Below are 27,880 nucleotides of genomic sequence, written 5' to 3' on the forward strand. Positions count from 1 at the left end.
CGGCCTCTCCAAACCGTGCGCTCTTGGCGAGGTGGCGACTGTTGCGCGCTGCGCTCTAACCAAGTTCATTGTCTGCTGGGGCGATGCGTTCGTGGGCGCTGCTGGTGCTGAGCGCGGCGGGGCTGGCGGCCGCCGCTGCTCCTCCTCCTCCTCCTCCTCCTGCCGGTTCTTCTAGCAAGGAGCGCGCCTTCAAGGCAGCCTCCTGGGACGAGGTGAACGTCTTGGCGCACGGGCTCCTGCAGCTGGGCCACGGCTTGCGGGAGCACGTCGAGCGCACCCGCGGGCAGCTGCGCGAGATGGGCGGCCGCCTGAGCGCGCACAACGCCTCGCTCGGCAGCCTCGAGCGCTCCGCCGACGAGCAGCGGCAGCAGCTGGGGCGAGCGCAGCGCCTCCTCGACGGGCGCCTGGACGACCTCTCCAGCCGGCTCGGCGCGCTGGCCGGCGACCTGGCGGCGCACGAGGAGGCGGTGCGGGAGCGCCTGGGGCGCCTCGACGGGCAGCTGCTGCGCCAGGTGGGCGCCGAGAACGCCAGCGGCAGCCCCCGAGGGAGCGGACAAGCGGCGGAGCTGGGCGCCCTGCAGGTGAGTCCCGGGGTGCTGCCCCAGAGGGAAAGGGAGCGGACAGAAGAGGCATTGTGAACCCGAAAGGGGCTGGAGCAAAAGCACTCTGCACACGCTCAGAGGTGCCCTTTACCTGGGAGCTATAGAGATAAAGCCCTTACCTGTCCACAGTCCTTTTCTTCTGGAAAAGAAGGTGCTGGAACTCACCCACGAAGTTCTTGCAGTAACCGCCACACTTTTAACCAGTGCTTTTCTTCTAAATTAAAAGGTTCCTTTGAGTACCCCCAGTAAAAAAAAACACTGTCAAAAAGTTACCTGGGTCGCCCCCCTGAAGGATGGAGGTAGCTTCCCTCTAGGAAATAGAGATTGAGTGGAGAGGAGAGGTAAACCCGGCTTTTGGTCTTGGCTTTCAAATTTTATGAGCTTTATCTAGCCTCCAATGCTTCCTTGACACCTTTCGGGTACCGTACGAATCGATTGTTGAGACTTTTTCCAAGCGGTGCGAAGGACTGTGAAATGTAAACTGTTTGATTAATAAAATGAATGGGTCATGCAGAGAGAGAACTGGGGTGCCCCATAAATTGGCATAAAGTGCCTCTTTGCACAACAATAGCCCGATACAATAGCCCAGATACAATAGCCCGGAGGGCACCAGGTTAGCAAAGCTTGAGAAAGGACAGTATTTCCTTAGGGCAGAGGTTTTCAGCCTTTCTGAGTCCGTGGCTCCCTTGGCAAACTGCTTTCTTTCTGCGGCACCCCTGTGGGGCTCAGGAGCCCAGTTATGTGCCCCCCCCTTGCCTGCAGAGCTGGCAGCTTCTCACCCTTTTTCGAACACCCTCCTAAGTTGTGATGTGTTCCTTCAGCCTCCTCTCCTCTCCCTTCTCCTTGGGAGTCCTCTGGTCAGCCGCTGCTGCCTCCCTGGTCTCTGAGCTGTCCCCCCTGCCCCAAAGAGAGGTTCTTCCTCACACTGGCCCACAGGGGCCCGGGAAGCACCCCCTGGCCTGCCCCAGAGGCACCACTTGCCAGCGGAGCTTGTAGCCAGGGCTGCTGCAACACACAGCTGTGCAAGCCTTGGGGAGGCAGAGACATGAGAGGGCATCAGAGGAGGGAGTGAAGGAAAGAGGGTTGGAGCCCAGTGTTGCCCACAGCACCCTAGACCATCATTTAAGGCACCCCAGGGTGTTATGACACACTGGCTGAAAACTACCGCTTTAGGGAACTGGCAAGAGGTTGGAGAGCTGAGAGTCTGTTGTGAAAGAAGGGTGCTATCTATCCTCTGGGTTTTCTCTCCCTTAAGAAAGTTTCCCATTCATAATGATTTTTTACCTATGCTGGGTTTTCTCTATTAGCATCATTTGGATTAGTATTGCTTATTAATTAATCAATCAGTGCATTAGTGAGTGCACGATAGATCTCTCTTCCCAGCAGCATGCAATATAAAGCTTGAACGAGGAAGAACAAAAACGTGACAGAGGGAGACAGAGAAAAGTATATGCAATCGTCAGAGAGACCCGGGAACCTTAAGATCTTAATATGTGGCTAAGGGGAGACAAAGGGACGCGGGTGGCGCTGTAGGTTAAACCACAGAGCCTAGGACTTGCCGATCAGAAGGTCGGCGGTTCGAATCCCTGCAGTGACGGGGTGAGCTCCCGTTGCTCGGTCCCTGCTCCTGCTCACCTAGCAGTTTGAAAGCATGCAGTGCAAGTAGATAAATAGGTACCACTCCGGCGGGAAGGTAAATGGCATTTCCATGCGCTGCTCTGGTTCGCCAGAAGCGGCTTTGTCATGCTGGCCACATGACCCGGAAGCTGTACGCCGGCTCCCTCCGCCAGTTAAGCGAGATGAGCGCCGCAACCCCAGAGTCGGTCACAACTGGACCTAATGGTCAGGGGTCCCTTTACCTTTAAGGGGAGACAATGGAGAAAGAGGAGGGAAACTGAGGCACGGGTAAGCCTGGGATGAATATGCCGTTGTTGCAATCACATATCCTTAGGCTCCACTTCAATAATTTATAAAACACATAGTAATTTACTTGTTATCAAAGGAATATGAGTCTACATCCCTTATCAAGTTGCTCCGTTTGCAATTGCAACAAAGAAAATCCGAGTGTGGCTCGCGAGCCAAACGCTAGCCGTTTGCAAAGGTGGTTTATTAAGTCGAGCAAGCTAAAATGTAAGCGTAACCACGGGAGGTTCCAAGGTTTATTTCAATGCTGGTTGCCTTTCAAACAGAGCGTGCATCTGCCCATGCTTTTGTTCACAATGCCCTATTGATACGAGCACTATATATTGATTGGCCTTGAGAGGGATGGGCTTCTCCTGCCTTTGCCAGAATTCCCAGAGAAACCGGGTGCTCCCTGTTGTTCTGCAAACAAAGCCAAAAGTGACATTTCAAGTGTGGAGCCTTAATTTTCTGGGGGTGGGGGTGGGGGAGAGGCTTCAGAGCTTTCATTGGTTCCAGGCACTTCCACGAGACAAGGTCTCCTCTAGCGATGGCGAGTGACCCGCTTTGCAAGGTTGTTGTGAGAGCGAAGCAGCTGCCGATTTCGAAACTGCAGTGTGTGTCAAACTCAGAGGTGTGGGACATTCCTGGGCTTCCACTGTCATCCTTGACCATTGGCCATGTTGACTGAGGCTGATATGAGTTGGATACCTTCTGTAAAGCAGTGCTAGAAACTCACATGCGTATATATCTAGATATATCTATCTTAAACCTGGGTTGTGGTCCCCACAACCGTATGTCTAGGTGCCATTCCCCCCCCCCCATGGAGTTTAATACAGTGGTACCTCTGGTTACGTACTTAATTTGTTCCACAGGTCCGTACTTAACCTGAAACTGTTCTTAACCTGAAGCATCACTTTAGCTAATGGGGCCTCCCGCTGCCGCTGCGCCACTGGAACACGATTTCTTTACCTTTACCTAAACCACTTTGAGGGTTTTTTTCTTTAAAATATAAAAGTATAGAAATGAAATTAACAACAGCAACAACAACAATACAGTGGTACCTCGGGTTACATACGCTTCAGGTTACAGACTCCGCTAACCCAGAAATATGATATTCTTGTAAAGAAGCTGGTAAAATGCGGTCTTGACTATGCTACCACTCAGTGGATTTGTAACTGGCTGACTGACCGAACCCAAAGGGTGCTCATCAATGGTTCCTCTTCATCCTGGAGAAGAGTGACTAGTGGGGTGCCACAGGGTTCTGTCTTGGGTCCGGTCTTATTCAACATCTTTATCAACGACTTGGATGATGGACTCAAGGGCATCCTGATCAAATTTGCAGATGACACCAAACTGGGAGGGGTGGCTAACACCCCAGAGGACAGGATCACACTTCAAAATGACCTTGACAGATTAGAGAACTGGGCCAAAACAAACAAGATGAATTTTAATAGGGAGAAATGTAAAGTATTGCACTTGGGCAAAAAAAATGAGAGGCACAAATACAAGATGGGTGACACCTGGCTTGAGAGTAGTACATGTGAAAAGGATCTAGGAGTCTTGGTTGACCACAAACTTGACATGAGCCAACAGTGTGACGCGGCAGCTAAAAAAGCCAATGCAATTCTGGGCTGCATCAATAGGAGTATAGCATCTAGGTCAAGGGAAGTAATAGTGCCACTGTATTCTGCTCTGGTCAGACCTCACCTGGAATACTGTGTCCAGTTCTGGGCACCACAGTTCAAGAAGGACACTGACAAACTGGAACGTGTCCAGAGGAGGGCAACCAAAATGGTCAAAGGCCTGGAAACAATGCCTTATGAGGAACGGCTAAGGGAGCTGGGCATGTTTAGCCTGGAGAAGAGGAGGTTAAGGGGTGATATGATAGCCATGTTCAAATATATAAAAGGATGTCACATAGAGGAGGGAGAAAGGTTGTTTTCTGCTGCTCCAGAGAAGCGGACACGGAGCAATGGATCCAAACTACAAGAAAGAAGATTCCTCCTAAACATTAGGAAGAACTTCCTGACAGTAAGAGCTGTTCTGCAGTGGAATTTGCTGCCAAGGAGTGTGGTGGAGTCTCCTTCTTTGGAGGTCTTTAAGCAGAGGCTTGACAACCATATGTCAGGAGTGCTCTGATGGTGTTTCCTGCTTGGCAGGGGGTTGGACTCGATGGCCCTTGTAGTCTCTTCCAACTCTATGATTCTATGATTCTATGATTCTATGAAATAGTACCTCGGGTTAAGAACTTTGCTTCAGGATGAGAACAGAAATTGTGCTCCGGCGGCAGCGGGAGGCCCCATTAGCTAAAGTGGTACCTCAGGTTAAGACCAGTTTCAGGTTAAGAATGGACATCCAGAACGAATTAAGTTCTTAACCCGAGGTACCACTGTACTGTATTTATCTACCTACTTAATTTATAGAGCAGAAGGACTCTGGCCCATATTGAGTCTGCAGCCCCCCCCCATTCCAACTCATTTAAAGCCATGAACAGGCAGGGAGGGGGTCATTCTTAATGTTAGATGGTTCATTTTCCTATTCCCTTCTTAGAGCCAGTGTGGTGTAGTGGTTAAGAGCGATGGACTCGTAATCTGGTGAACCGGGTTTGCTTCCCGGCTCCTCCACATGCAGCTGCTGGGTGACCTTGTCACACTTCTCTGAATTCTCTCAGCCCCACTCACCTCACAGAGTGTTTGTTGTGGGGGAGGAAGGGAAAGGAGAATGTCGGCCGCTTTGAGACTCCTTCGGGTAGTGATAAAGCGGGATATCAAAGCCAAACTCTTCTTCTTCTTCTTCTCTGAATGGACAGCGCCTGACGGCCAGGGCCAATCTGCTGAATGTGTGCCTTTGTTTCGAAATTTCAGAATTTGATGAGTCGTCAGAACCTGAAGATTGAGGAGCTGTTTCATAAGATTAAGCAACAGCAGTACAGAATGGACAAACAGAACCTGCAGATCAAAAGTCTCCAGAGCAAGGTATGACCTACAGTTTGAAATTCTGGTTCAGAGACACACTTTGCACATGCCTAAAAGCACTTTCCTGCAGACTGAATTCATTTTTTGGGAGGGGAGGGTGGGGAAATATGAACTGCTCTTTCTCTCCACAGATAATTCTGCTGGATTCCACAGCAGAATGATTGTATATTTTTAAATGAACAATATAGCATGTTGTTGTTTACTCGTTTAGTCATGTCCGCCTCTTCATGACCCCCTGGATCAGAGCACGCCAGGCCCTCCTGTCTTCCACTGCCTCCCGCAGTTTGGTCAGACTCATGCTGGTAGCTTCGAGAACACTGTCCCACCATCTCGTCCTCTGTCGTCCCCTTCTCCTTGCGCCCTCCATCTTTCCCAGCATCAGGGTCTTTTCCAGGGAGTCTTCTCTTCTCATGAGGTGGCCAAAGTCTTGGAGCCTCAGCTTCAGGATCTGTCCTTCCAGTGAGCACTCAGGGCTGATTTCCTTCAGAATGGATCAGTTTGATCTTCTTGCAGTCCATGGGACTCTCAAGAGTCTCCTCCAGTACCAGAATTCAAAAGCATCCATTCTTCGGCGATCAGCCTTCTTTTTGGTCCAGCTCTCACTTCCATACATCACTACTGGGGAAACCATAGCTTTAACTATACGGACCTTTGTTGGCAAGGTGATGTCTCTGCTTTTTAAGATGCTGTCTTGGTTTGTCATCGCTTTTCTCCCAAGAAGCAGGCGTCTTTTAATTTCGTGGCTGCTGTCACCATCTGCAGTGATCATGGAGCCCAAGAAAGTGAAATCTCTCACTGATATAATCTCTCATTATAGCATAAGGCATGATAAATTTAAGAGGAATAAAGTAATGCAACCAGCTAATCTAAAATCTAAAATATCTGGGCAAATAAACAAAAGCTTTTAAAACTGGCAGTCCAGAAAAGTGCATTGTCAGGCATACCTGAGAGAGTCACTTTTGTAATGCCTAAAGGTACTCTTTGCACATTTAAGTGCTGTGATAATGCCAGCATCAAATATGGGAAAGGTTTAGGATAAAAGGATGGTTCTTGATACCAACATAATTCAGACTAATCTGCTAAACTGCTTCTTCCCAGTTAGTCTAGGATCATCCATGTAGTGATTATAGATACTACTACTAATAATTTTAGGGACGCAGGTGGCGCTGTGGGTTAAAGCCTCAGCGCCTAGGGCTTGCCGATCGAAAGGTCGGCGGTTCGAATCCCTGCGGCGGGGTGCGCTCCCGCTGCTCGGTCCCAGCGCCTGCCAACCTAGCAGTTCGAAAGCACCTCCGGGTGCAAGTAGATAAATAGGGACCGCTTACCAGCGGGAAGGTAAACGGCGTTTCCGTGTGCGGCTCTGGCTCTGGCCAGAGCAGCGATGTCACGCTGGCCACGTGACCCGGAAGTGTCTCCGGACAGCGCTGGCCCCCGGCCTCTTAAGTGAGATGGGCGCACAACCCCAGAGTCTGTCAAGACTGGCCCGTACGGGCAGGGGTACCTTTACCTTTTTACTAATAATTTTATTATTTGTGCCCCAGCCACTCTGGGCAGCTTCCAACAAACAAAAAAGCACAATAAAGCATGAAACATTAAAAACGTCCATATACAGGGTTGGCTTCAGATGTCCTCTAAAGGTTGTATAGTTACTTATCTCCTTGACATCTGATGGAAGGGTGTTCTACAGGGCGGGGGCCACTACTGAGAAGGCCCTCTGCCGGGTTCCTGCTTCTTGCAGTGAGGGAACTGCCAGAAGGCCCTCGGAGCTGGACCCCGGTGTCCGGGGTAGAGATGCTCCTTCAGATATACTGGACTGAGGCTGTTTAGGGCTTTAAAGGTCAGCACCAACACTTTGAATTGTGCTCAGAAACGTACTGGGAACCAATGTAGTCCTATTAGGACCGGTGTTATATGGTCTCGGCGGCTGCTCCCAGTCCCCAGTCTGGCAGCCACATTCTGGATTGATTGCAGTTTCTGGGTCACCTTCAAAGGTAGCCCCACGTAGAGCACATTGCAGTAGTTCAAGCGGGAGATAACCAGAGCATGCACCACTGGCAGTCTGCGGGCAGGGAGGGTCTCATTCTGCATACCAGATGGAGCTGGTAAACAGCCGCCCTGGACACAGAATTGACCTGCGCCTCCATGGACAGCTGAGAGTCCAAAATGACTCCCAGGCTGCGCACCTGGTCCTTCAGGGGCACAGTTACCCCATTCAGGACCAGGGAGGCCCCCACATCTGGTAGGTGGATTGCATAGGAAGCAATGTGTAGGTCTGTTCAAATTGGTCATGCTGGGCCATGCACAAAAAAGTGTCTAATGGGTGAGAGTATTTCTTAGTTGTTGCTCTTTCAATTGTGTTGCCCAAGGCTCCTCTTAAGTTGGACGCAGTTCAAGAAAAACACACGTGTGAGATGGTTTATTTATTTGGAGCATAGAGGATCTGTTCCTGTGTGATGGAAAAGCTCCGCCACGGGGTCCCCAGATCAGAAAAGCTTTCCTCCGGTAGTTTATCTCCGGCATAAAGGTAAAGGGACCCCTGACCACTAGGTCCAGTCCTGGCTGACTCTGGGGTTGCGGCGCTCATCTCGCTTTATTGGCCGAGGGAGCTGGCGTACAGCTTCCGGGTCATGTGGCCAGCAGGACTAAGCCGCTTCTGGCAAACCAGAGCAGCGCACGGAAACGCCGTCTACCTTCCTGCCGGAGCAGTACCTATTTATCTACTTGCACTTTTGGTGTGCTTTCAAACTGCTAGGTTGGCAGGAGCAGGGACCGAACAACGGGAGCTCACCCCGTCACGGGGATTTGAACCGCCGACCTTCTGATCGGCAAGTCCTAGGCTCTGTGGTTTAACCCACAGGGCCACTCGCGTCCCATGCAGAATGTAGGCACCCTGTATATAGAAATGAGCAAACCAGTGATATTTTAGGGAGCAGGCTAGCAGGCGGGGCCCATGACTTACATCCTAGGAGCCTACACAACACAAAACACTGTTGCTGTTTGTAGGTTTTATCTTATTTGTTTTTTATCTTATATTTTGGAAATGTACATCCAGTTTTTTTCCTTTTATATTTTTGGGGGGGCAGAAGAGAATGGGGCCCTAAGCTGTAGCTTGTTTAGCTTGTACGTAAATCTGACACTGTGTCTGGCAGATAACTTGCTAGTTCCATCGCCAAAAGCTTGCTTGATATAAGGATGCAGTTTCTACCTTCCCTTCCCTTCCTTTCCTTTCTTGTTTTTTATTTATACTTTTCAAACTCATACATGTCATTAGTTTTACAGTCAATTTAACATTTCCAAATTTTGGCGTTCTTCCCCCTCTTTCTGCAGTTCCTTAAATTTATTTTTTATATCTTCTGCATATCCACGTTCATTTAACTTTCCCATTTATTTATCCGCTCTAAATCTCTTATAAAACTGCAGGTTAATTACATTAATCCTGCTTATGTTCTTATCTGTTTACAATTGATCTGTAAATATTCAATGAACCCATTCCCATTCTTTTATAAAGTTTGTTATCTCGATTTCTTATACTTCTGGTAAGTTTCGCCGTTTCTGCATATTTCATAAGTTTTTGTATCCGTTCCTCCTTTGCTGGGTCTTCTGCTTCTTTCCACTTTTGGGGCAAGTAACATTCTTGCCACTGTAGTAGCAAACATGAATAAATTTGTACACAATTTAGGTAGTTCTGTCCCCATAATTTCCCAAAAGAAAAGGCTTCTTCACTTTCCACTTGCGCTCTGGAAGGTACAGTGGTGCCTTGCAAGACGAAAAGAATCCGTTCCGCGAGTTTCTTCGTCTTGCGGTTTTCTCGTCTTGCGAAGCAACCCTATTAGCGGCTTAGCGGATTAGTGCTATTAGCGGCTTAGCGGATCAGATGTTAAGCGGCTTAGGGGATCAGCTGTTAAGGGGCTTAGCGGATCAGCTGATAAGCGGCTTAGCGGCTTAGGAAAAGGGGGAAAAAAGGGGAAAAAACCCGCAGGAACTCACAAGACATTTTCGTCTTGCGAAGCAAGCCCATAGGAAATTCGTTTTGCGAAGCGCCTCCAAAACGGAAAACCCTTTCGTCTAGCGGGTTTTCCGTCTTGCGAGGCGTTCGTCTTGCGGGGCACCACTGTAAATTATATTTCCCTCTCATTCTCTCTCCCTTCCGCCCTCTCCCAACCCACAGGTCAACATGCTGATTCCTTTGCACGTCCGAGAGAACGAAACGCAGGGTCCGAAATGGAAGGCCAGCGTTCAGCAAAGTCTGGACCGGTCCGGCAACCACAGCCAAAGTCCCCGGCCAAAGTCCCCGGCGATGACGAGTGAGTCCCACACCTTGCCCCACACATAGCTGATGGCAGGGGGCAGAATCCCTTTACAGTGGTACCTCGGGTTAAGTACTTAATTCGTTCCGGAGGTCCATTCTTAACCTGAGACTGTTCTTAACCTGAAGCGCCACTTTAGCTAATGGGGCCTCCGGCTGCCGCTGCGCCGCCAGAGCACAATTTCTGTTCTCATCCTGAAGCAAAGTTCTTAACTCGAGGTACTATTTCTGGGTTAGCGGAGTCTGGAAAAGGTCAAATTTTTGCTTTTCTGGGAGGTCAGTGAGCCTCACCTCAATGGTCTCACTACGTGCCTCTTCATAAAAGGCACATCTAAAGAACAAGTGCTCTGGGCTTCCTATCTCCCCCAATGAACAGGCGCAAAGTCTCTGAGCATATGGGACTTTTATAAAAGGATCCTTTAAAGGACGGGCGAGGGCAGAGCCCAGCTTCTGGCAGGTGTAAAGGCCCTTCTTGCATTTTTGGATACGAGAAAGAAGAGATATGCTGCCAGTGCGGCTATATCTCTCTTGATTTCTTCAATTTTATAGCTGGTGCAAGGGGGGTTGGAATGGATGACCTTCAGGGTCCCTTCCAGCGCTACAATTCTATGATTCCATCCCTGATGTAAGAAGAGGCATCTCCCCTGCTCTGAAGAAGGAATGCCTCTTCTCAACAGAAGTGCCTCTCCGTCTCTCGCATGCAATGGGGAAAACAGAGATAGGGACCTTGTGGCCACTGGGATATTACTTGGCTCCCAATTCCCATCAGCCCCAAGCCATTGGAGTCCCAGCCTTTCTCAACCTGTGGGTCCCCAGATGTTTGTTGGACTACAACTCCCATCACCACTAGCTAGCAAGGCCAGAGCTCAGGGACGATGGGAGTTGTAGTCCAACAACATCTGGGCACCCACAGGTTGAGAACCACCGCGTTGGACAATGGGGCTTTTGTAGCCCCAGACATTGGAGGTGCCAGTGGTTCCCTGTTCCGATGTGCCTCTCTCTGCTTCGACACGGCGCTCTACGTGGGTCGCGGCTGTGTTGGAGCATTCGCGACACCCGCTATGGGGAATTCGAGCTGGGAGATTCGAGCCGGCCTCGTTCAGCTCCCAACCAGGCCTGTCTCTCGTTCGCTCGTTCGCTCTGGCTCTCAGCCAAGTGTGCGAGAGGTGAAATCTTTGCAAGGCATTCCCAGGAGCGACGAGGTTAATTGAGGAAGAAAGAGAGACGGGGAGAGAGAGACCGGGGCAGGAAGTGGGGGGGGGAGAATACCGTGGCGCACACTTGGGCTGGCATCCCTCCAACTAGGGGAAAGGCAGCGCTCCCCCTGCGGTGCTGGGATTCCAAAATAATTTGGCTGTACCAGGGCGGTGGAAACCTCAGAGGCCGAGCAAGGCTGGGCCTGTCTCTTTGCTGCTGGAGCATTTCTGCAGGGAGTTGCCTCCAAGAGTCCAGGGGGCTGTGCTGCCACAGCAGTGGCGTAGCGTGGGGGGTGCAGGGGGGCCGGCCGCACCGGGCGCAACATCGGGGGGGGCACGCTCGCCACCTCCGGAGTCGCCGAAGAGCCTCGGGCGCAGGCTGTAGCAGAGCCCCATGTCTCGCGGAACCGACGAGCTGTGCGCGCGTCTGGGCTGAAGGCGTCCGGCAGGCAGCGGCTCTCAGCGCTCGCTGCGCGTCAGGGCCGCAGAGGGCGCGCCAGGCAGCCCCTCCTCACAGCCCCGCTGCCGCCGCCGCTGCTGCTGCAGCTGCTGGGCCATGTTGCATTTTCCTCGCCTCTCTGCCCTCCTCCTCCTCCGGGCAAGCGGCGTCGTTTGGGCGGCAGCGCCAGCGGCAACTCGCCTCAGATCACCTGACACGGACCCGCCGCCGCCGCCGTGGCTACCTTACCGTAAATACCCCAGCCCAGGCAGCAGCAAGAAGAAGCTGGCAGCGGTGGCAGGTTAGGGGTTAGGGGGCGCAAATTACTTGCCTTGCCCCGGGTTCTGACAACCCCGCTGTGCCACAGTCCAGTGTCCCCAGACTTAATCTCCCATTTCCATCTTCTGCTAGGAACAGAGAAAGCTGCCTTAGCCAGGGTCCAAGCACTGGTCCATCCAGCTCGGAGGATCAGCCCCATAGTCAATTGTTACCAGAAATGTTAAGGGACGCCCAGTCCACGGAAAGCAAGTCCTTTACCCCCTTAAAAATTAGGAAGCATTCCCTGAGAAAAACAGAGGACGCAGAACAATCCCCAGGCCACCTTGGCTCTCCCGAAAGACTCTAAATCAGGGCTCGGCAAACTTTTTCAGCAGGGGGCCGGTCCACTGTCCCTCAGACCTTGTGGGGGGCCGGACTATATTTTGAAGAAAAAAATCAACCAATTCCTACGCCCCACAAATAACCCAGAGATGCATTTTAAATAAAAGCACACATTCTACTCATGTCAAAACACCAGGCAGGCACCACAAATAACCCAGAGATGTATTTTAAATAAAAGGACACATTCTACTCATGTAAAAACACGCTGATTTCTGGACTGTCCGCGGGCCGGATTTAGAAGGCGATTGGGCCAGATCCGGCCCCCGGGCCTTCGGCTGCCTACCCATGCTCTAAATATTTCCTCTACTGTAAAAGGGAATATCTTGGGGGTGGGGACACCTTTCCCAATAGTGCTTTTCACTTACAAACCCAGTGAAATGTGCATCCTTTGCCTATGAATAGGGGAAGTCTGGGACAATGTTTTCAGGAACTAGATATTTGCAATTTCAAAAGAAAGGCCTAATCTGGCCAAGGTGGGGGGAAGAGCAAACATTATCAGGTATCTTGACAGACAAGCCACACTCTCAAATGTCTTCTAAACGTCAGATACCTGTTTATTTCCGGATGGGAAGGCGTTCCATAGGATGGACACCACCACCGAGAAGGCCCTCTGCCTGGTTCCCTGTAGCCTCACTTCTTGCAGGGAGGGAACCGCCAGAAGGCCCTTGGAGCTGGACCTCAGAGTCCGGGCAGAACGATGGGGGTGGAGATGCTCCTTCAGGGATACAGGACCGAGGCCGTTTAGGGCTTTGAAGGTCAGCACCAACACTTTGAATTGTGCTCGGAAACATACTGGGAGCCAGTGTAGGTCTTTCAAGACCGGTGTTATATGGTCTCGGCGGCCGCTCCCAGTCACCAGTCTGGCTGCTGCATTCTGGATTAGTTGCAGTTTCCAGGTCACCTTCAAAGGTAGCCCCACAGAGAGCGCATTGCAGTAGTCCAAGCGGGAGATAACCAGAGCATGCACCACTCTGGCGAGACAGGCCATGCTAGTAAAAACTCTGACACTGGGCTACAAGGGCTTCAGCAGAGGGCATATGCAGTGGCGTAGCGTGGGTTGTCAGCACCCGGGGCAAGGCAAGTAATTTGCGCCCCCTAACCCGTGGATTTGCGCCCCCTAACCCTAACCCCCAGATGTTGCGCCCGGTGCGGCCGCCCCCCTGCACCCCCCACGCTACGCCACTGGGCATATGCCCCAGAGGGGGTCTCCCCACAGCCAGGCATATCTTGCCTGGTGTTTCTTCTGTCTCAAAGATGCACCTGTTGAATTTCCCTCCGCACTCCAGGGCGATTCTCCTTGGGGAGCCCAGGAGAAAGGCCCCAATGGCAGCTGTTATGCTGTCTGTTGGGGGCATTTGCAAAGAGCGGAAAGACCAGCTTATTACGGCCATGTGCGATGTTGTGTCCTGAGCTAGGGAGGTGGGGGGAAATGGGTGAAAGTTGAAAGCCTTTCCTTGAGGGCTGCAGTCTTTTTCCGGCAGTTCCCAGGCTGAGATGCCCTTTCCCCTACTTAGCTCTCGCTCCCGCACCCCCTCTGCACATGCTGATCTAATATCTGCGGCTGCGAGAAAGATGGCTTTGTGTCAGAGGCTTTTTCCTGGAATGTGCCGCGGTCAGCCTGCAAAAAAAAACCACGCCTGCCCGCTACCCGGAGAGCCTGTGACTCAACGCTAGCTGTGACTCATGGGAATCTGGTGGGACGCTTTGGAAATTGCTGCTTAGCCGTGCCGTCGTCTTTCCAGGTTTGGGCTGGGTGTTCATCAGTATGCGGATGATACCCAGCTCTACCTCTCTTTTAAATCAGAACCAGTGAAGGCGGTGAAGGTCCTGTATGAGTGTCTGGAGGCGGTTGGAGGATGGATGGCGGCTAACAGATTGAAGTTGAATCCTGACAAGACAGAAGTACTGTTTTTGGGGGACAGGAGGCGGGCAGGTGTGGAGGATTCCCTGGTCCTGAATGGGGTAACTGTGCCCCTGAAGGACCAGGTGCGCAACCTGGGAGTCATTTTGGACTCACAGCTGTCCATGGAGGCACAGGTCAAATCTGTGTCCAGGGCAGCTGTTTACCAGCTCCATCTGGTACGTAGGCTGAGACCCTATCTGCCTGCGGACTGTCTCACCAGAGTGGTGCATGCTCTGGTTATCTCCCGCTTGGACTACTGTAATGCGCTCTACGTGGGGCTACCTTTGAAGGTGACTCGGAAACTACAACTAATCCAGAATGCGGCAGCTAGACTGGGGACTGGGAGCGGCCACCGAGACCACATAACACCGGGCCTGAAAGACCTGCATTGGCTCCCAGGATGTTTCCGAACACAATTCAAAGTGTCGGTGCCGACCTTTAAACCCCTAAACCAGGCACCCCCAACCTGCGGCCCTCCAGATGTTTGGGCCTACAACTCCCATGATCCCTAGCTAACAGGACCAGTGGTCAGGGATACTGGGAATTGTAGTCCAAAACATCTGGAGGACCAAATGTTGGGGATGCTTGCCCTAAACCAAGGCCTGGGGGCCGGATCTGGCCCAATCGCCTTCTAAATCCAGCCCGCGGATGGTCCGGGAATCAGTGTGTTTTTGCATGAGTAGAATGTGTGCTTTTATTTAAAATGCATCTCTGGGTTATTTGTGGGGCATAGGAATTCATTCATTTCCCCCCCCCCAAATATAGTCCGGCCCTCCACAAGGTCTGAGGGACAGTGGACCGGCCCCCTGCTGAAAAAGTTTGCTGGCGCCTGACCTAACTCATGCCCCACAAGTTTGCACGAAGGAGACAACACGGAAATACGCTGTTCTATGGGATGGGAGGGGAAAGGGGCTGTTCTACAGCTTTCTGGACGTGTTTTTGCCATAATCTGTTCCTCTGCGTTTCCCCCCGCTTTCATATAAAAAACAACTGTAAAAGCCAAATGGCAAAGCTGCGGACGTCTGGTTCGTTTCTTGAGAACTAGCGACGTGATTTTGTATTGGCTGGGCTCTGCAAAGCCTCTGCCGCTGAACGGGGCGTCTTTTTCGAAGGCTTACCCCTTCTCTCCTTCCTGCACGCCCTGATTCCACCCCATGGCCTTTCTCTGCAGGACGGAGAAGCCGTTTCCAATATCCTACGTGGTACGGCTAACGTCTCCGCCTGGCTGTCTGATGCAAGCATCCTTCCCGGCATTAATGCATTAATGTGCGCCTCCCTCCCTGCTGAGAAACTGGGGGAAAGTTCATGTTTACTCGCAGGAACTCCCTCTCCAACCTGGGATCCCGCCCTCGTCCTGATCTCCTGCTGCTGGCATCTGTTTTGAGAATCCCAGCTAAATTTATCCGAGGCAGGAGAGGGTCCCAGGGGGGCCCTGCTGAGCCCAGAAGATGCAGCGCCTTTGGCCGGGACAGAGGCTTCCTTTGTCTTTGGGAGAGCGGGGAGGGACGTCCTCCCCCTCTGCAGCTGTTTTTAGCCAGAGCAAAGTCCCCTCGTGCCCTGCCACATCTCTGCCCTTCGCCTCCTCGCGTGCCGGTTGCCTCTCCCAACTGGACTTTTGACACGGGGCTGTCGAAACCCTGACTCGCTGGCAGATGGTACCCATTCCTGGGCAGAGTCCAGCCACCTGCCAGGGGCTCAGCGCTTGGCGCAGCTCAGGGGTGGTGCAGAGAGAAGGAACCCTAGAATTCTAGAGTTGGAAGAGACCCCGAAGAATGGACGCGACGGGGACATGGGTGGCGCTGTGGGTTAAACCACAGAGCCTAGGACTTGCTGATCAGAAAGTCGCGGTTCGAATCCCCGCGATGGGGTGAGCTCCCGTTGCTTGGTCCCTGCTCCTGCCAACCTAGCAGTTCGAAAGCACGTCATGTGCAAGTAGATAAATAGGTACCGCTCCAGCGGGAAGGTAAATGGCATTTCCGTGCGCTGCTCTGGTTCGCCAGAAGCGGCTTAGTCCTGCTGGCCACATGACCCGGAAGCTGTACGCCGGCTCCCTCGGCCAATAAAGCGAGATGAGCACCGCAACCCCAGAGTCGGCCATGACTGGACCTGGTCAGGGGTCCCTTTACCTTTACCTTTACTGAAGAATGGAAGATTGAAGTTGATGGACTACGCAGAATTAGATAAATTAACAGGAAGGATTCGAAACCAGCGGGGTCAGAGATTCTTTGAAGACTGGAGTAAATAGATGAACTGCAGTGGTACCTCGGGTTACATACGCTTCAGGTTACAGACTTCACTAACCCAGAAATAGTACTTCGGGTTAAGGACTTTGCTTCAGGATGAGAACAGAAATCGTGGTGCGGCGGTGGCAGGGGGAGGCCCCATTAGCTAAAGCGGTGCTTCAGGTTAAGAACAGTTTCAGGTTAAGAACGGACCTCCAGAATGAATTAAGTTCTTAACCCAAAGTACCACTGTACAGTCAAGGCTCAGTTGTTGAATGCAATCCGTTCTCATCCTGAAGCAAAGTTCTTCACCCGAGGTACTATTTCTGGGTAAGCAGAGTTTGTAACCTGAAGCGTATGTAACCCAAGGTACCACTGTACAGTGAAAGGAGTTTGAGATTTGAGATATGAGCAGTGGAAGGAAAACGATAGTATAATTGGATCAGAGGGACTTTTGTGATGGATAAGAGATTGATATGCAGTAGAAAAGGGTTTGAATAACAACACTTTGGAGATGTTGGCAGGAGGTCAATCTCTGAAATAAAGATATTACGATTTGGAGTTAATATTTGAAATTCTGGGAAGGTAATAAAAAGAATTCTATTTGAAGGAATCAGAGCTTGGATAGCTCAGTTGTTAGAGCATGGCGCTGACAATGCCATGGTTCCAGGTTCAATCCTGCATATTCCATGATTTCTTACTTCTGATGCTTCCTGTGAAAAGCTGGTGTGCTTTACTGGTGTCCCACCCCCTCCAGCACCTCCTTTTTAGAGGTACAGTCGTACCTTGGATCTCAAACGCCTTGGCTCCCAAACGATCAAAACCCGGAAGTGAGTGTTCCGGTTTTCAAACGATTTTCGGAAGTTGAACTTCCGGCGCGGCTGCAGGACGTTTCTGCGGCCAATCGGAAGCCAAGCCTTGGTTTTGGAACAGTTCCAGGAGTCAAACAGAATGCATTCTGTCCGAGAAGCAAGGTACGACTGTACACCCTTAACTGCCTGCATTTTTGTGTGGCTAATAATCACGGACACGGGTGGCGCTGTGGGTTAAACCACAGAGCCTAGGACTTGCTGATCAGAAGGTCGGCAGTTTGAATCCCCGCAATGACGGGGTGAGCTCCCATTGCTCAGTCGCTGCTCCTGCCAACCTAGCAGTTCGAAAGCACGTCAAAGTGCAAGTAGATAAATAGGTACCACTCCGGGGGGAAGGTAAATGGCATTTCCGTGCGCTGCTCTGGTTCACCAGAAGCGGCTTAGTCATGCTGGCCACATGACCCGGAAGCTGTGCTCCGGCTCCCTCGGCCAATAAAGCGAGATGAGTGCCACAACCCCAGAGTCGGCCACAACTGGACCTAATGGTCAGGGCTCCTTTTTAATAATCACGGCAGTAAGACCCGAACCTTGTGACACGACATCATGGCCACCCCTGAGCATGTGCAGAGTGTTTCTCTCCCCTTTACTATGTAGCTGCAAGCGTAGCAAATCTAGGGTCAGGATTAACAGAATTCCAAGCTTGCATGGGGAGTAGCTTCCAACAGGATTCAGCTGTGGCTTCTCTTCGGAGGGATAAACTTTGGCAACACAGTTCCCCCTCCACGCTTTTGCTGCCTGCCAACTGCTGTCTGCAACTTCGGCTCTGCAGTTGTTAATGTCAGGCTGACATTTGGCTGAGGGTAGCTTGGGCAAAGTCCGAGTGGCGTTCCGTGTTCACGTGGTGGCCGGATCCCACAGGGTCCTGTTGCGGTTGCTGCCTGCTCTCGATTCCTCTTTCCTCCCCCTTTTTAAACATTGGATTCATCTGCAAGTTAATAGTCTACCAGTGGACCTTTTTGCCTGAAGGCATGGCAAACATCTGTGAACCTCAACACGGCCAGCGGTTAGGGCTTTATTTATTGAGGAGAACTTCTAAACCGCTTCACATTTTGCAATCTATAAAACACAGTAACTCAGGAATGCGAGAGATGGCAAAACCACATTGTTGTTGTTGTTTAGTCGTTTAGTCGTGTCCGCCTCTTCGTGACCACCATGGACCAGAGCACGCCAGGCCCTCCTGTCTTCCACTGCCTCCTGCAGTTTGGTCAAACTCATGTTGGTAGCTTCGAGAACACTGTCCCACCATCTCGTCCTCTGTCGTCCTCTTCTCCTTGTGCCCTCCATCTTTCCCAGCATCAGGGTCTTTTCCAGGGAGTCTTCTCTTCTCATGAGGTGGCCAAAGTCTTGGAGCCTCAGCTTCAGGATCTGTCCTTCCAGTGAGCACTCAGGGCTGGTTTCCTTCAGAATGGAGAGGTTTGATCTTCTTGCAGTCCATGGGACTCTCAAGAGTCTCCTCCAGCACCAGAATTCAAAAGCATCCATTCTTCGGCGATCAGCCTTCTTTATGGTCCAGCTCTCACTTCCATACATCACTACTGGGAAAACCATAGCTTTAACTATACGGGCCTTTGTTGGCAAGGTGATGTCTCTGCTTTTTAAGATGCTGTCCAGGTTTGTCATTGCTTTTCTCCCAAGAAGCAGGGGTCTTTTAATTTCATGGCTTCTCTCACCGTCTGCAGTGATCATGGAGCCCAAGAAAGTAAAATCTCTCACTGCCTCCATTTCTTCACTTTCTATTTGCCAGGAGGTGATGGGACCAGTGGCCATGATCTTCGGGGATTTTCCGAAAACCACATTATAGATAGTTTTAAAACAGAAATTTGGAAGAAGAAAAAAAGAGGGTGCTGTTGGATTCAATAGGGCTTACTTCTGAGTAGGAGTCCACTGTAAAAATGTGCAAGTGAATGATCTTAAATCCTTTTTTTCAGTCCTGTAGTTTGACGTTGGCTTGTTGTTTTGTTTTAAGTCTCTAAGACCACCAAACAGTGTCTTGTGCAATGTTCCATAAATACATCTGTGCAAATTCTCCTGAAAATTATGATTGACTTTAATTAAATAAAAGTGTTGCGCATGGTGGGCTGTCTGCAGCTACGTCAACTGCGGAGCAGAGCCACTGAAGTTGCTGGGAATAGTAATTAATTACCGTAATTCAGTTGTAAAACACACACACACATACACCGATCTGACTCTGGGCACCCCAAGCAAGTCGTGCCTGTTAATTTCAGCTCTGACTAATATTGGATAAACCCCGTAGATTATTTTCAGTAAACTCACGAACTTCCTCACAATAACATGGTCAAAGCATGAGGAAGAAAATAGCTGTGCAGTTTAATAATAATAATAATAATAATTATAATAATAATAATTATAATAATAATTTATTGTTTATACCTCGCCTATCCGCCTGGGTTTCAACAGCTGCTCTGGGTGGCTTCCAGCAAAATATTAAAATACTATAATTCATCAAATATTAAATGCTTCCCTAAACAGGGCTGCATTCCACAGGGCAGGCGCCACCACCGAGAAGGCCCTCTGCCTGGTTCCCTGTAGCTTGGCTTCTCGCAGTGAGCGAACCACCAGAAGGCCCTCGGAGCTGGATCTCGGTGTCTGGGCTGGACGATGGGGGTGGAGACGCTCCTTCAGGTCTACTGGACCAAGGCCGTTTAGGGCTTTTAAGGTCAGCACCAACACTTTGAATTGTGCCCAGAAACATACTGGGAGCCAATGTAGGTCTTTTAGGACTGGTGTTATGTGGTCTTGGCGTTAATAATCAGTATTCATGGCAAAATTTTAATAAGGCCGATCAAATCAATGCTTGTTCTAGGATGCTAAAATAGCTTTTGCTTCTTCATTTTTCAGAGCTCCCAGAAAGCTGTCACCAGCTGTTTCTGGAAGGGGAAGAAACCAGCGGTGTTTTCCAGATCCAGCCCCCTGGCTCCCAGGTCTTTGAAGTCTTCTGTGACATGACTCCAGGTAAAAATGTGGGGTTTATAGAAGCGGGAGAGAAATTTGATACAGTTTGCATTTAAGGTTTTCTTAACCTGGTTCTCCTCCTGCCAATGTAGCAGTTCAAAAGCACGTCAAAGTACAAGTAGATAAATAGGTACCGCTCCGGCGGGAAGCTAAACGGCCTTTTCATGCGCTGCTCTGGTTCACCAGAAGCGGCTTAGTCCTGCTGGCCACATGACCCAGAAGCTGTACGCCGGCTCCCTCGGCCAATAAAGCGAGATGAGCGCTGCAACCCCAGAGTCGGTCACGACTGGACCTAATGGTCAGGGGTCCCTTTACCTTTTTAACCTGGTTCTCATTTGACAAAACAGCCTGTGAACCGTAACACAGCCCTCTGAAAACCTGCCCTGTTCTGAGTTTTCTCGTGTGATTCTCCAGCCAAGTATTGTGTCCAAAAATTAACGTGCTTGGGTAGAAGTGTGCATGGGAATGCATATGTGAGTGAAAATAACACACACACACATACACAGTGTGTCGCGTTTGGAAAATTGCCCTGCAAAAAAATATGCATTTATCAGGCAAAGTTGCATACCAATGTCTGTACGTGAGAAGGCAAACTAAGGCCCAGGGGCCGGATCCAACCCAATTGCCTTCTCAATCCGGCCCGCGGACGGTCCAGAAATCAGCATGTTTTTACATGAGTAGAATGTGTCCTTTGATTTAAAATGCATCTCTGGGTTATTTGTGGGGCATAGGAATTCGTTCATTCCCCCCAAAAAAATATAGTCCGGCCCCCCACAAAGTCTGAGGGACAGTGGACCAGCCCCCTGCTGAAAAAGTTTGTTGACCCCTGGCTGTATCGGGGGGAAATTGCACTCGGATGCCAATGAATTTTCACGACTTAAAAAGAAAGAAATTGCAAAACCGAAGGAGCGAATTTCAGATTGGGAAAATGAGAAACAGAAGTTGACAAATCGAAATCCTGAGCTAAGTCATTTGTGGAATGTGAGACTCTTCATCTCATGCTTGTGGGTTTGAGTCGCACGTTGGACAAAAGATTCCTGCAGAGAGTTTGACTTCCAACTCTCCAATTTTATGATTCTGTGGCCCATTCCTGCCAGTTTGCTGGTTGGATGTCTTTGGGTTCAGGGATCACCTGATCCTAGAAATCACTGATTGATCTGGAAGGGTAAGGGTAGAGTTTTGCTTGGGTTGCGAAGGCCGTGACTCTGTTTCCCTGCGTTTCTCAAACTGGGAGGCGAAACGTTTCTGCAGCTACAGAGCCTCTTCCCCCCCCCCCCCCAGTCCTAGTTCACTCGTGTGTGTGTGTGTGTGTGTTCAAGGTACTAAAACATGTTGCACACACAAAAATCATATGGAAAAACTTACAGATCAAAGCAACACATTGGTGGGTGTGTTTTGGTGGGGTGAGGGAGGGAGGGGGCACAAGCCAGATGTCTGCAGGCTGATTGAAATTTCCCCTCCTTTTTATTTTGCAGATGGTGGAGGCTGGACGGTGATTCAGAGACGTATGGATGGTTCTGTTGATTTTGACCAGCTGTGGGAAGCCTATAAAAATGGATTTGGGAATATGAGCGGTAGGTTTCTGCTTCTTGCTTCCCCCTCCTTTCATTATTCTTTGATTTTTAAAAAATTGCTACCTGCTCATGCGTAGGATATAGGGGCGTGGGTGGCACTGTGGGTTAAACCACAGAGCCTAGGGCTTGCCGATCAGAATGTTGGCGGTTCGAATCCCCGCAGTGACGGGGTGAACTCCCGTTGCTCGGTCCCTGCTCCTGCCCACCTAGCAGTTCGAAAGCACGTCAAAGTGCAAGTAGATAAACAGGTACCGCTCTGGCGGGAAGGTAAACGGCGTTTCTGTGCGCTGCTCTGGTTCTCCAGAAGCGGCTTAGTCATGCTGGCCACAGGACCTGGAAGCTGTACGCCAGCTCCCTCGGCCAATAAAGCGAGATGAGCGCCGCAACCCCAGAGTCTTCCATGACTGGACCTAATGGTCAGGGGTCCCTTTACTTTTTACATGTGTAGAATCAGGGCTCTGAAAAAACACTTGCACTGCAGAGCACTGCAAAAGGAAAGACTTCGTCACACGCTGGATTTAGTTTTTTAATGTATTTCTGTTTCTCAAATGTAATTATAAGTTTTGCGGTGAAGGCCAACTGATCGGTTAGAATCAGTGGTTTGCAACCGTTGTGCCGTGGCACCCTGGGGTGCCTTGAAGGATGATCAGGGGTGCCACGGGCAAGACTTTCAGTGTCTATTTTCAAATCATAGAGCCTTTCGCACATGTCAGTCACAGTCAACCCAGCCAGATGGGTGGGGGGATATAAATGATAAAACTATTATTATTATTATTATTATTATTATTATTATTATTTATTTATTATTATTATTATTTATTATTATTATTATTATTATTATTATTATTATTAATTATTATTATTATTAGACATGTTCCTCATGAGGAGGAAGGAAAATAGAGAAGGAGAAGGGGTGGGTGAGAGAAACAGTAAAACTTTCATTCTTTACAGAGTATCTGAGCGATGCCTTTTTGTCAGCTTTGAGTGGATAGGTCTCTCGTTAACTTTGACAAGTGTAATCGCTTTTACACGTGTTATCACTGAGCGCCATAAGTGTCACGCAACAGCCCTGTGAGGTAGGGTAGGCTGAAAAATTGGGGCCAGGGAGTCTCATCCCTGAGTGGCGCTGGGTCCCAGATCCCACCCTCTAATTTGCTTTTCTCCGAACCCATAATCTGAAGTGACATTGTAAGCTCCTAGAGGTCGAGACCTGTCTCCTGTGTAGGGTCGTACCTTGGATCCCAAACACCCCGGAACTTGGACGTTTTGGCTCCCGAACGCCGCAAACCTGGAAACCTGGTTTGCGAACGTTCCTTGGAACCCAAAAGTCCAGCGCGGCTTCCGATTGGCTGCAGGAGCTTCCTGCAACTAATTGGAAGCCGAACCTTGGTTTCCAAACGTTTTGGAAGTTGAACGGACTTCCAGAATGGATTCCGTTTGCCTTTCGAGGTACAGCTGTATATCTTCTGCACATCAGGATTTCAGTGTTTGATTTAGGGAAGGGTTTGTACCAACACCTGACCAATGACGAATTTGTCAGCAAATGGCAGAAAACCATGGCTAGAAAAGCCACCTCTATTGGTCTGTCACACCCCCCAACTGGGTTATGAAGGCGCCCTAAAGACGTTAAAGCAAAGATGATGGGATAATACACACAGTGACTTGCGATCTCGATCACACGCAGTCTGTAGTCCGCTGGCAGTAGAAGTACAATATGGCATGTCTTTAAGTTAACACCTTACATTAAAAACCTGACAGTACCAAACTATTAAAGGCTTTTCACCAAAGCCAGACTAAACGTCTTTCCTTCTGCAGTGTTGGCTGGCAGGTTGAGAGGAGTTCCCTACCAGGACAGTAGGTGTGTCTCAAGACATCGATTCCATAAAACATATTTTGTTGCACTGTGCAAAATATGAGCAAGCCAGGGCTGAACTGATATTACCCTTGCTGGTACCTTTCCCAGGAAAATCAGAGGCCTCACTATGTCAGGTTCCTATTGGAAGACCGGACAAACGCTAGAACATTAGCAGTGGTAAAGTTTTTATCGGTGGTTGCAAGAACAAATGAGCCCTATATTCTAAACAAAATGCTTGTCTAATCTGGAGGTAGGCTGTCTGAATTGTGCATTGCTTTGTAACGATTTGTTGGGTCTCTGGACCATAATAAAGATTGATTGATTGATTGATTGATTGATTGATTGATTGATATCTTCTGCTGGTGGGCACTGATAGACCTTTTTTCCCCCTTTTCATTCGTTTGTTTCTTTGGCCGTTCTCTTCCAGGCGACTTTTGGCTGGGCTTGGAAAAGGTCCACCAGATCACGAAAGATGGGCGGTTCCACCTCTCAATCGAACTTCAGGACTGGGAGGGCAGCTCGGAGAAGATCCAGTTCCTTTTCAGCCTGGGGGGAGAGGACACGGCTTACACGCTCAGTCTCTTGGGCCCTATTCTCGGGCAGCTGGAGAACGCCATGGGCGACTTCCCACAGCTGCCCTTTTCCACGCGGGATCAGGACCATGACCTCAAAGGGGATGCCAACTGCGCCAAACACCTCTCAGGTCAGTCCTGATTTTAATTTTTTCCTTTTCTATAATTTTTATTCAATCTTCAACATTTTAAAATATCCATTTAAACCACCTTAAAACAAGCATAGGCAAACTCAGCCCTCCAAATGTCTTGGGACTACAACTCCCATCATCCCTAGCTATCAGGACCAGTGGTCAGGGATGATGGGAGTTGTAGTCCCAAAACATCTGGAGGGCCGAGTTTGCCTATGCCTCCCTTAAAATATCAACGACTTCCATTCTTCTCTTTCCACAACCCTTTTTGACACCTGGGAATTTCCGTCTGCACTATCCCCAACTAAAAGGACTCTTGATTGTATCCTTTGTTTTATTTTATTTAAAGGTTTTATCTTTCTGTGGTTCATTTTGCATACCATACATCCCAGCATATTTAAAATGAACTAAACCATTTGGTTCGAATCCCCGCGACGGGGTGAGCTCCCGTTGCGCGGTCCCTGCACCTGCCAACCTAGCAGTTCGAAAGCACGTCAAAGTGCAAGTAGATAAATAGGTACCACTCCAGCGGGAAGGTAAACGGCGTTTCCGGGCGCTGCTCTGGTTCGCCAGAAGCGGCTTAGTCCTGCTGGCCACATGACCGGAAGCTGTACACCGGCTCCCTTGGCCAGTAAAGCAAGATGAGTGCCGCAACCCCAGAGTCGCCCGCGACTGGACCTAATTCGAACTGCCGACCTTCTGATCGGCAAGTCCTAGGCTCTGTGGTTTAACCCGCAGCGCCACCTGCGTCTCTTGCAGCATACATAAATAGTCCTTTTTGACACCTGGGAATTTCCCTCTTGAATTATCCCTAACGGAAAGAACTCTTGATTGCTTCCTTTATTTTTTTTAATTTAAATGTTTTCTAAAAAAATGTATACATACAAATTTAAATATACATGCAAATTTTGATTACCGTCATTTTATGCTTCTGATCAGATTCATGCCATTGCACTCCGAGCACCAAATTCTTTTAGCCGCACAAACCTAAGCATAGTTGAAACAAAATAAAAAAATTCCTTCCAGTAGCACCTTAGAGACCAACTAAGTTTGTTATCGGTATGAGCTTTTGTGTGCATGCACACTTCTTCAGATACACCTAAGCATGGAAGCAAGCAAACCCCACTGTGTTCATTGGGACGTACTCCCTTGCCGCAGTGCTGCTCAGGAATGGAGCTCAAGAACTTCCATTTTTGAAGCATTTTCCAAGTAATGAAATCCATTGTTTTGTGGAAAGGCCCTTGGCTGATGCCTGCCCTTGCTGTTTCTTTTTGCTCCAAAGGAGGCTGGTGGTTCAGCAGTTGTGGCCACGTTAACCTGAACGGAAAATACTTCCGCTCCATCCCACGCCAGAGGCACGAGAGGAAGCAAGGCATCTTTTGGAAGACCTGGAGAGGGCGCTATTACCCTCTGAAGTCCACCACTATGAAGATCCGGCCTGCGGAGATGGGCCTGCCATCCTAAATGCCCGGGAGGTCGCAGGAGAGAGTCTGGGTGGCCCTCCGTATTCCTGCCTGTCGCCGAAATACAGCTGCAGCCCTTCGCTCCTGTCCGGGACGATTTGTGGGGTGTCTCTATCGGCTTCCAGTTGAAAGCCTTCCTTTTGCAAGACTTAGTGTTGGGGTGGGTGGGGGGCAAAGGAACAACTGTCGTCTTTGCGTTGGGAAGAGCGGCACAGGGGACCGCTTGGGTGGGTGGGAAAGAAACCGGCATCAGGATTCATTTCGTGGGCAAGTTGGGCGTTGGCAAGAAATGCAGTTTCAGCATCTTTGGGGCCTGGTGTTAGCTTGAAGGCCACTGTTGATGAGATCTTGGGTATCTGGCCTTCTTGAGTGCCATCGGGTGATAAAATTGGGGTTCTTGCTAGCTCCAGCAGAGATTTGTGCTGTCGTCCATGTGTCTTTATACCCACTTCCTTACGCCTCGAAATTTGGAAGGCCTTTGTCTCACGAGGAATGTCCCAAATAGAAGGAGGGGGCTTTGCAAAGCCCGCCCCCCCCTGCCCGGAGGGGCTTCTCTTTTTCCATGGCAGTAGCCAGCAGGACTCTCTGCTGCCAAGAATTTCCCAGAATGCCCCCTGCTGTAGCATCTTTCTGGGGCATTCTGGGAAATTTAAATGGTTACCAGGCCTGGCGCTGCTCTCAGCAACAGACTGGGTATTTTATTTTTTAAGTGGGGGGGACAAAGCAAGGATAGGCTTGCCGGTGATTGTGCGTACAAACAGCATATCCTTGGCTGATTAAATATGTAGTCGCGATTGAAAATCGGACCGCCCTCCGCAGGCGTCCCTCGTGGCAGCTTGTGGTTGGCTCTGTCCTTCACCACTTGGAACAGGGTTCAGAAGGATGGAGCCACTGCGAAGGGCATTGGGGGGGACACTGGTTGGGGCAGAAAGTCGGGCAGGGCTGCACCTCCTCTCCCTCTCCCAAGGAGGAGGCGTTGCTCCTGCTGCAAAATCGGGTCTTCCCTTAAAGAGGGCATGTGTTGCGGTGAGACCTGGCAACCAAACCCTGTGTTGTGGGTGGGTTTGAATGGATAGCCACAACACCCAATTGGTAGGTCCCTTGATGCAGGGTTTAATCAGGCCAATGGGACGCAGGCTAAATGGATCAAGGGGACCTGTTTATGCCCATGCACGTGACCCAGAGCTTCCTCTTTTGGCGTGTGCATTCAGAACATCCGCCCACCTCTCCCTAATTTTAGGGCTGTGCGCTTGACCTTGCTATGCTGTCGTGTGTCGTCTGTCGTTGGGACAGGGGCACGGCAGGAATTTTCCCCACTTGGCTCATTGCCTGGTGCCATTTGGGTTTCCCCTGCCACGTAGCAAATCGTCACAACTTGTAAGGTTGCGGATAGGCTCTGGTTCAGGAGATAGGGATGGGAGAACGCTCTCGCCATCCCTACGTGAAGGGTATTCCATTAAAGGAAACCAGGGACTCGGTGGTTTGGTCAACCCCTGAGAGGGGGTTGTGCCCATGCCTGAGTCCAGGGGGGCATTTAGGTGGCAGAGTTAGCCCGTTCCTGGCTTTCCACTTATCCAGGTGTTCACCCTTGGCTGACCTTATACTAGGTCAGCGCTACCTGCATGGCAGTGAGCTAGTCGAACCAGAGCCTATGCAACCAGTCACTTACTGTAATCAATAAAGTTGTGGCCTAAATTCTACCAAAAAACCAAACCAAAATTTGAGTCTTGTCTGAATTTATTTAACGGGGAGGTTTAAAGGTCTGAACACACAACTGGACAAACCTCTGCCCAGCCAGCCTCCCCAGTTGCTGTCGTGTCCAACCGCCCCTTCCCCATTCCTTCCTCGTCTGTTTTTTTTAAGTCATATTGACTCAAGTTTGCTCCAGTGTTTAGCTGCTTGTTCTTGTACATAATAGCAGTTGTGCTAGTCGGTGTGTTGGTTTTAAGAGTGCTTTTATCCTGGTCTCTCCTTTTTTATTATTGTGGTTTTAAAACGAAGCGTCGGTGAGTGATGTGGTTATAACTTATAAACGTTGCCTTGGAAGAGGCACCAGTAAGACGGGGGAAGAGTTGATTTCTGCTCTTAATTTCTCTCTCTTTTTATACTTTAAATGTGTGACTCTTTGGTCAGTGAAGTGTCTTTTTAATAAAACCTGTGAACTGGTTGTGTTGTGATTCCTTGCCGTGCAAGGCTGTGGGTTTGCCCTGTGGGTGGTGATGGAGCGGGACACCC

General features: G+C 50.0%; 1 protein-coding gene across 1 annotated transcript; it reads left to right on the forward strand.

The window, feature by feature from the left end:
* Positions 1 to 27,812, forward strand: ANGPTL4 (angiopoietin like 4). The gene is made up of 7 exons (XM_079960758.1): positions 1 to 581; positions 5,369 to 5,479; positions 9,648 to 9,783; positions 19,937 to 20,050; positions 21,526 to 21,624; positions 23,907 to 24,182; positions 25,465 to 27,812. The coding sequence occupies exons 1-7, from the start codon at positions 84 to 86 to the stop codon at positions 25,644 to 25,646; spliced, it is 1,416 nt and encodes a 471-aa protein (XP_079816884.1). The 5' UTR covers positions 1 to 83; the 3' UTR covers positions 25,647 to 27,812.
* The last annotated feature ends 68 nt before the right edge of the window (positions 27,813 to 27,880 follow it).

The sequence above is a fragment of the Podarcis cretensis genome (genome assembly GCF_951804945.1).
Source record: "Podarcis cretensis genome assembly, chromosome: 18".
Classification (NCBI taxonomy): Eukaryota; Metazoa; Chordata; class Lepidosauria; order Squamata; family Lacertidae; genus Podarcis; species Podarcis cretensis.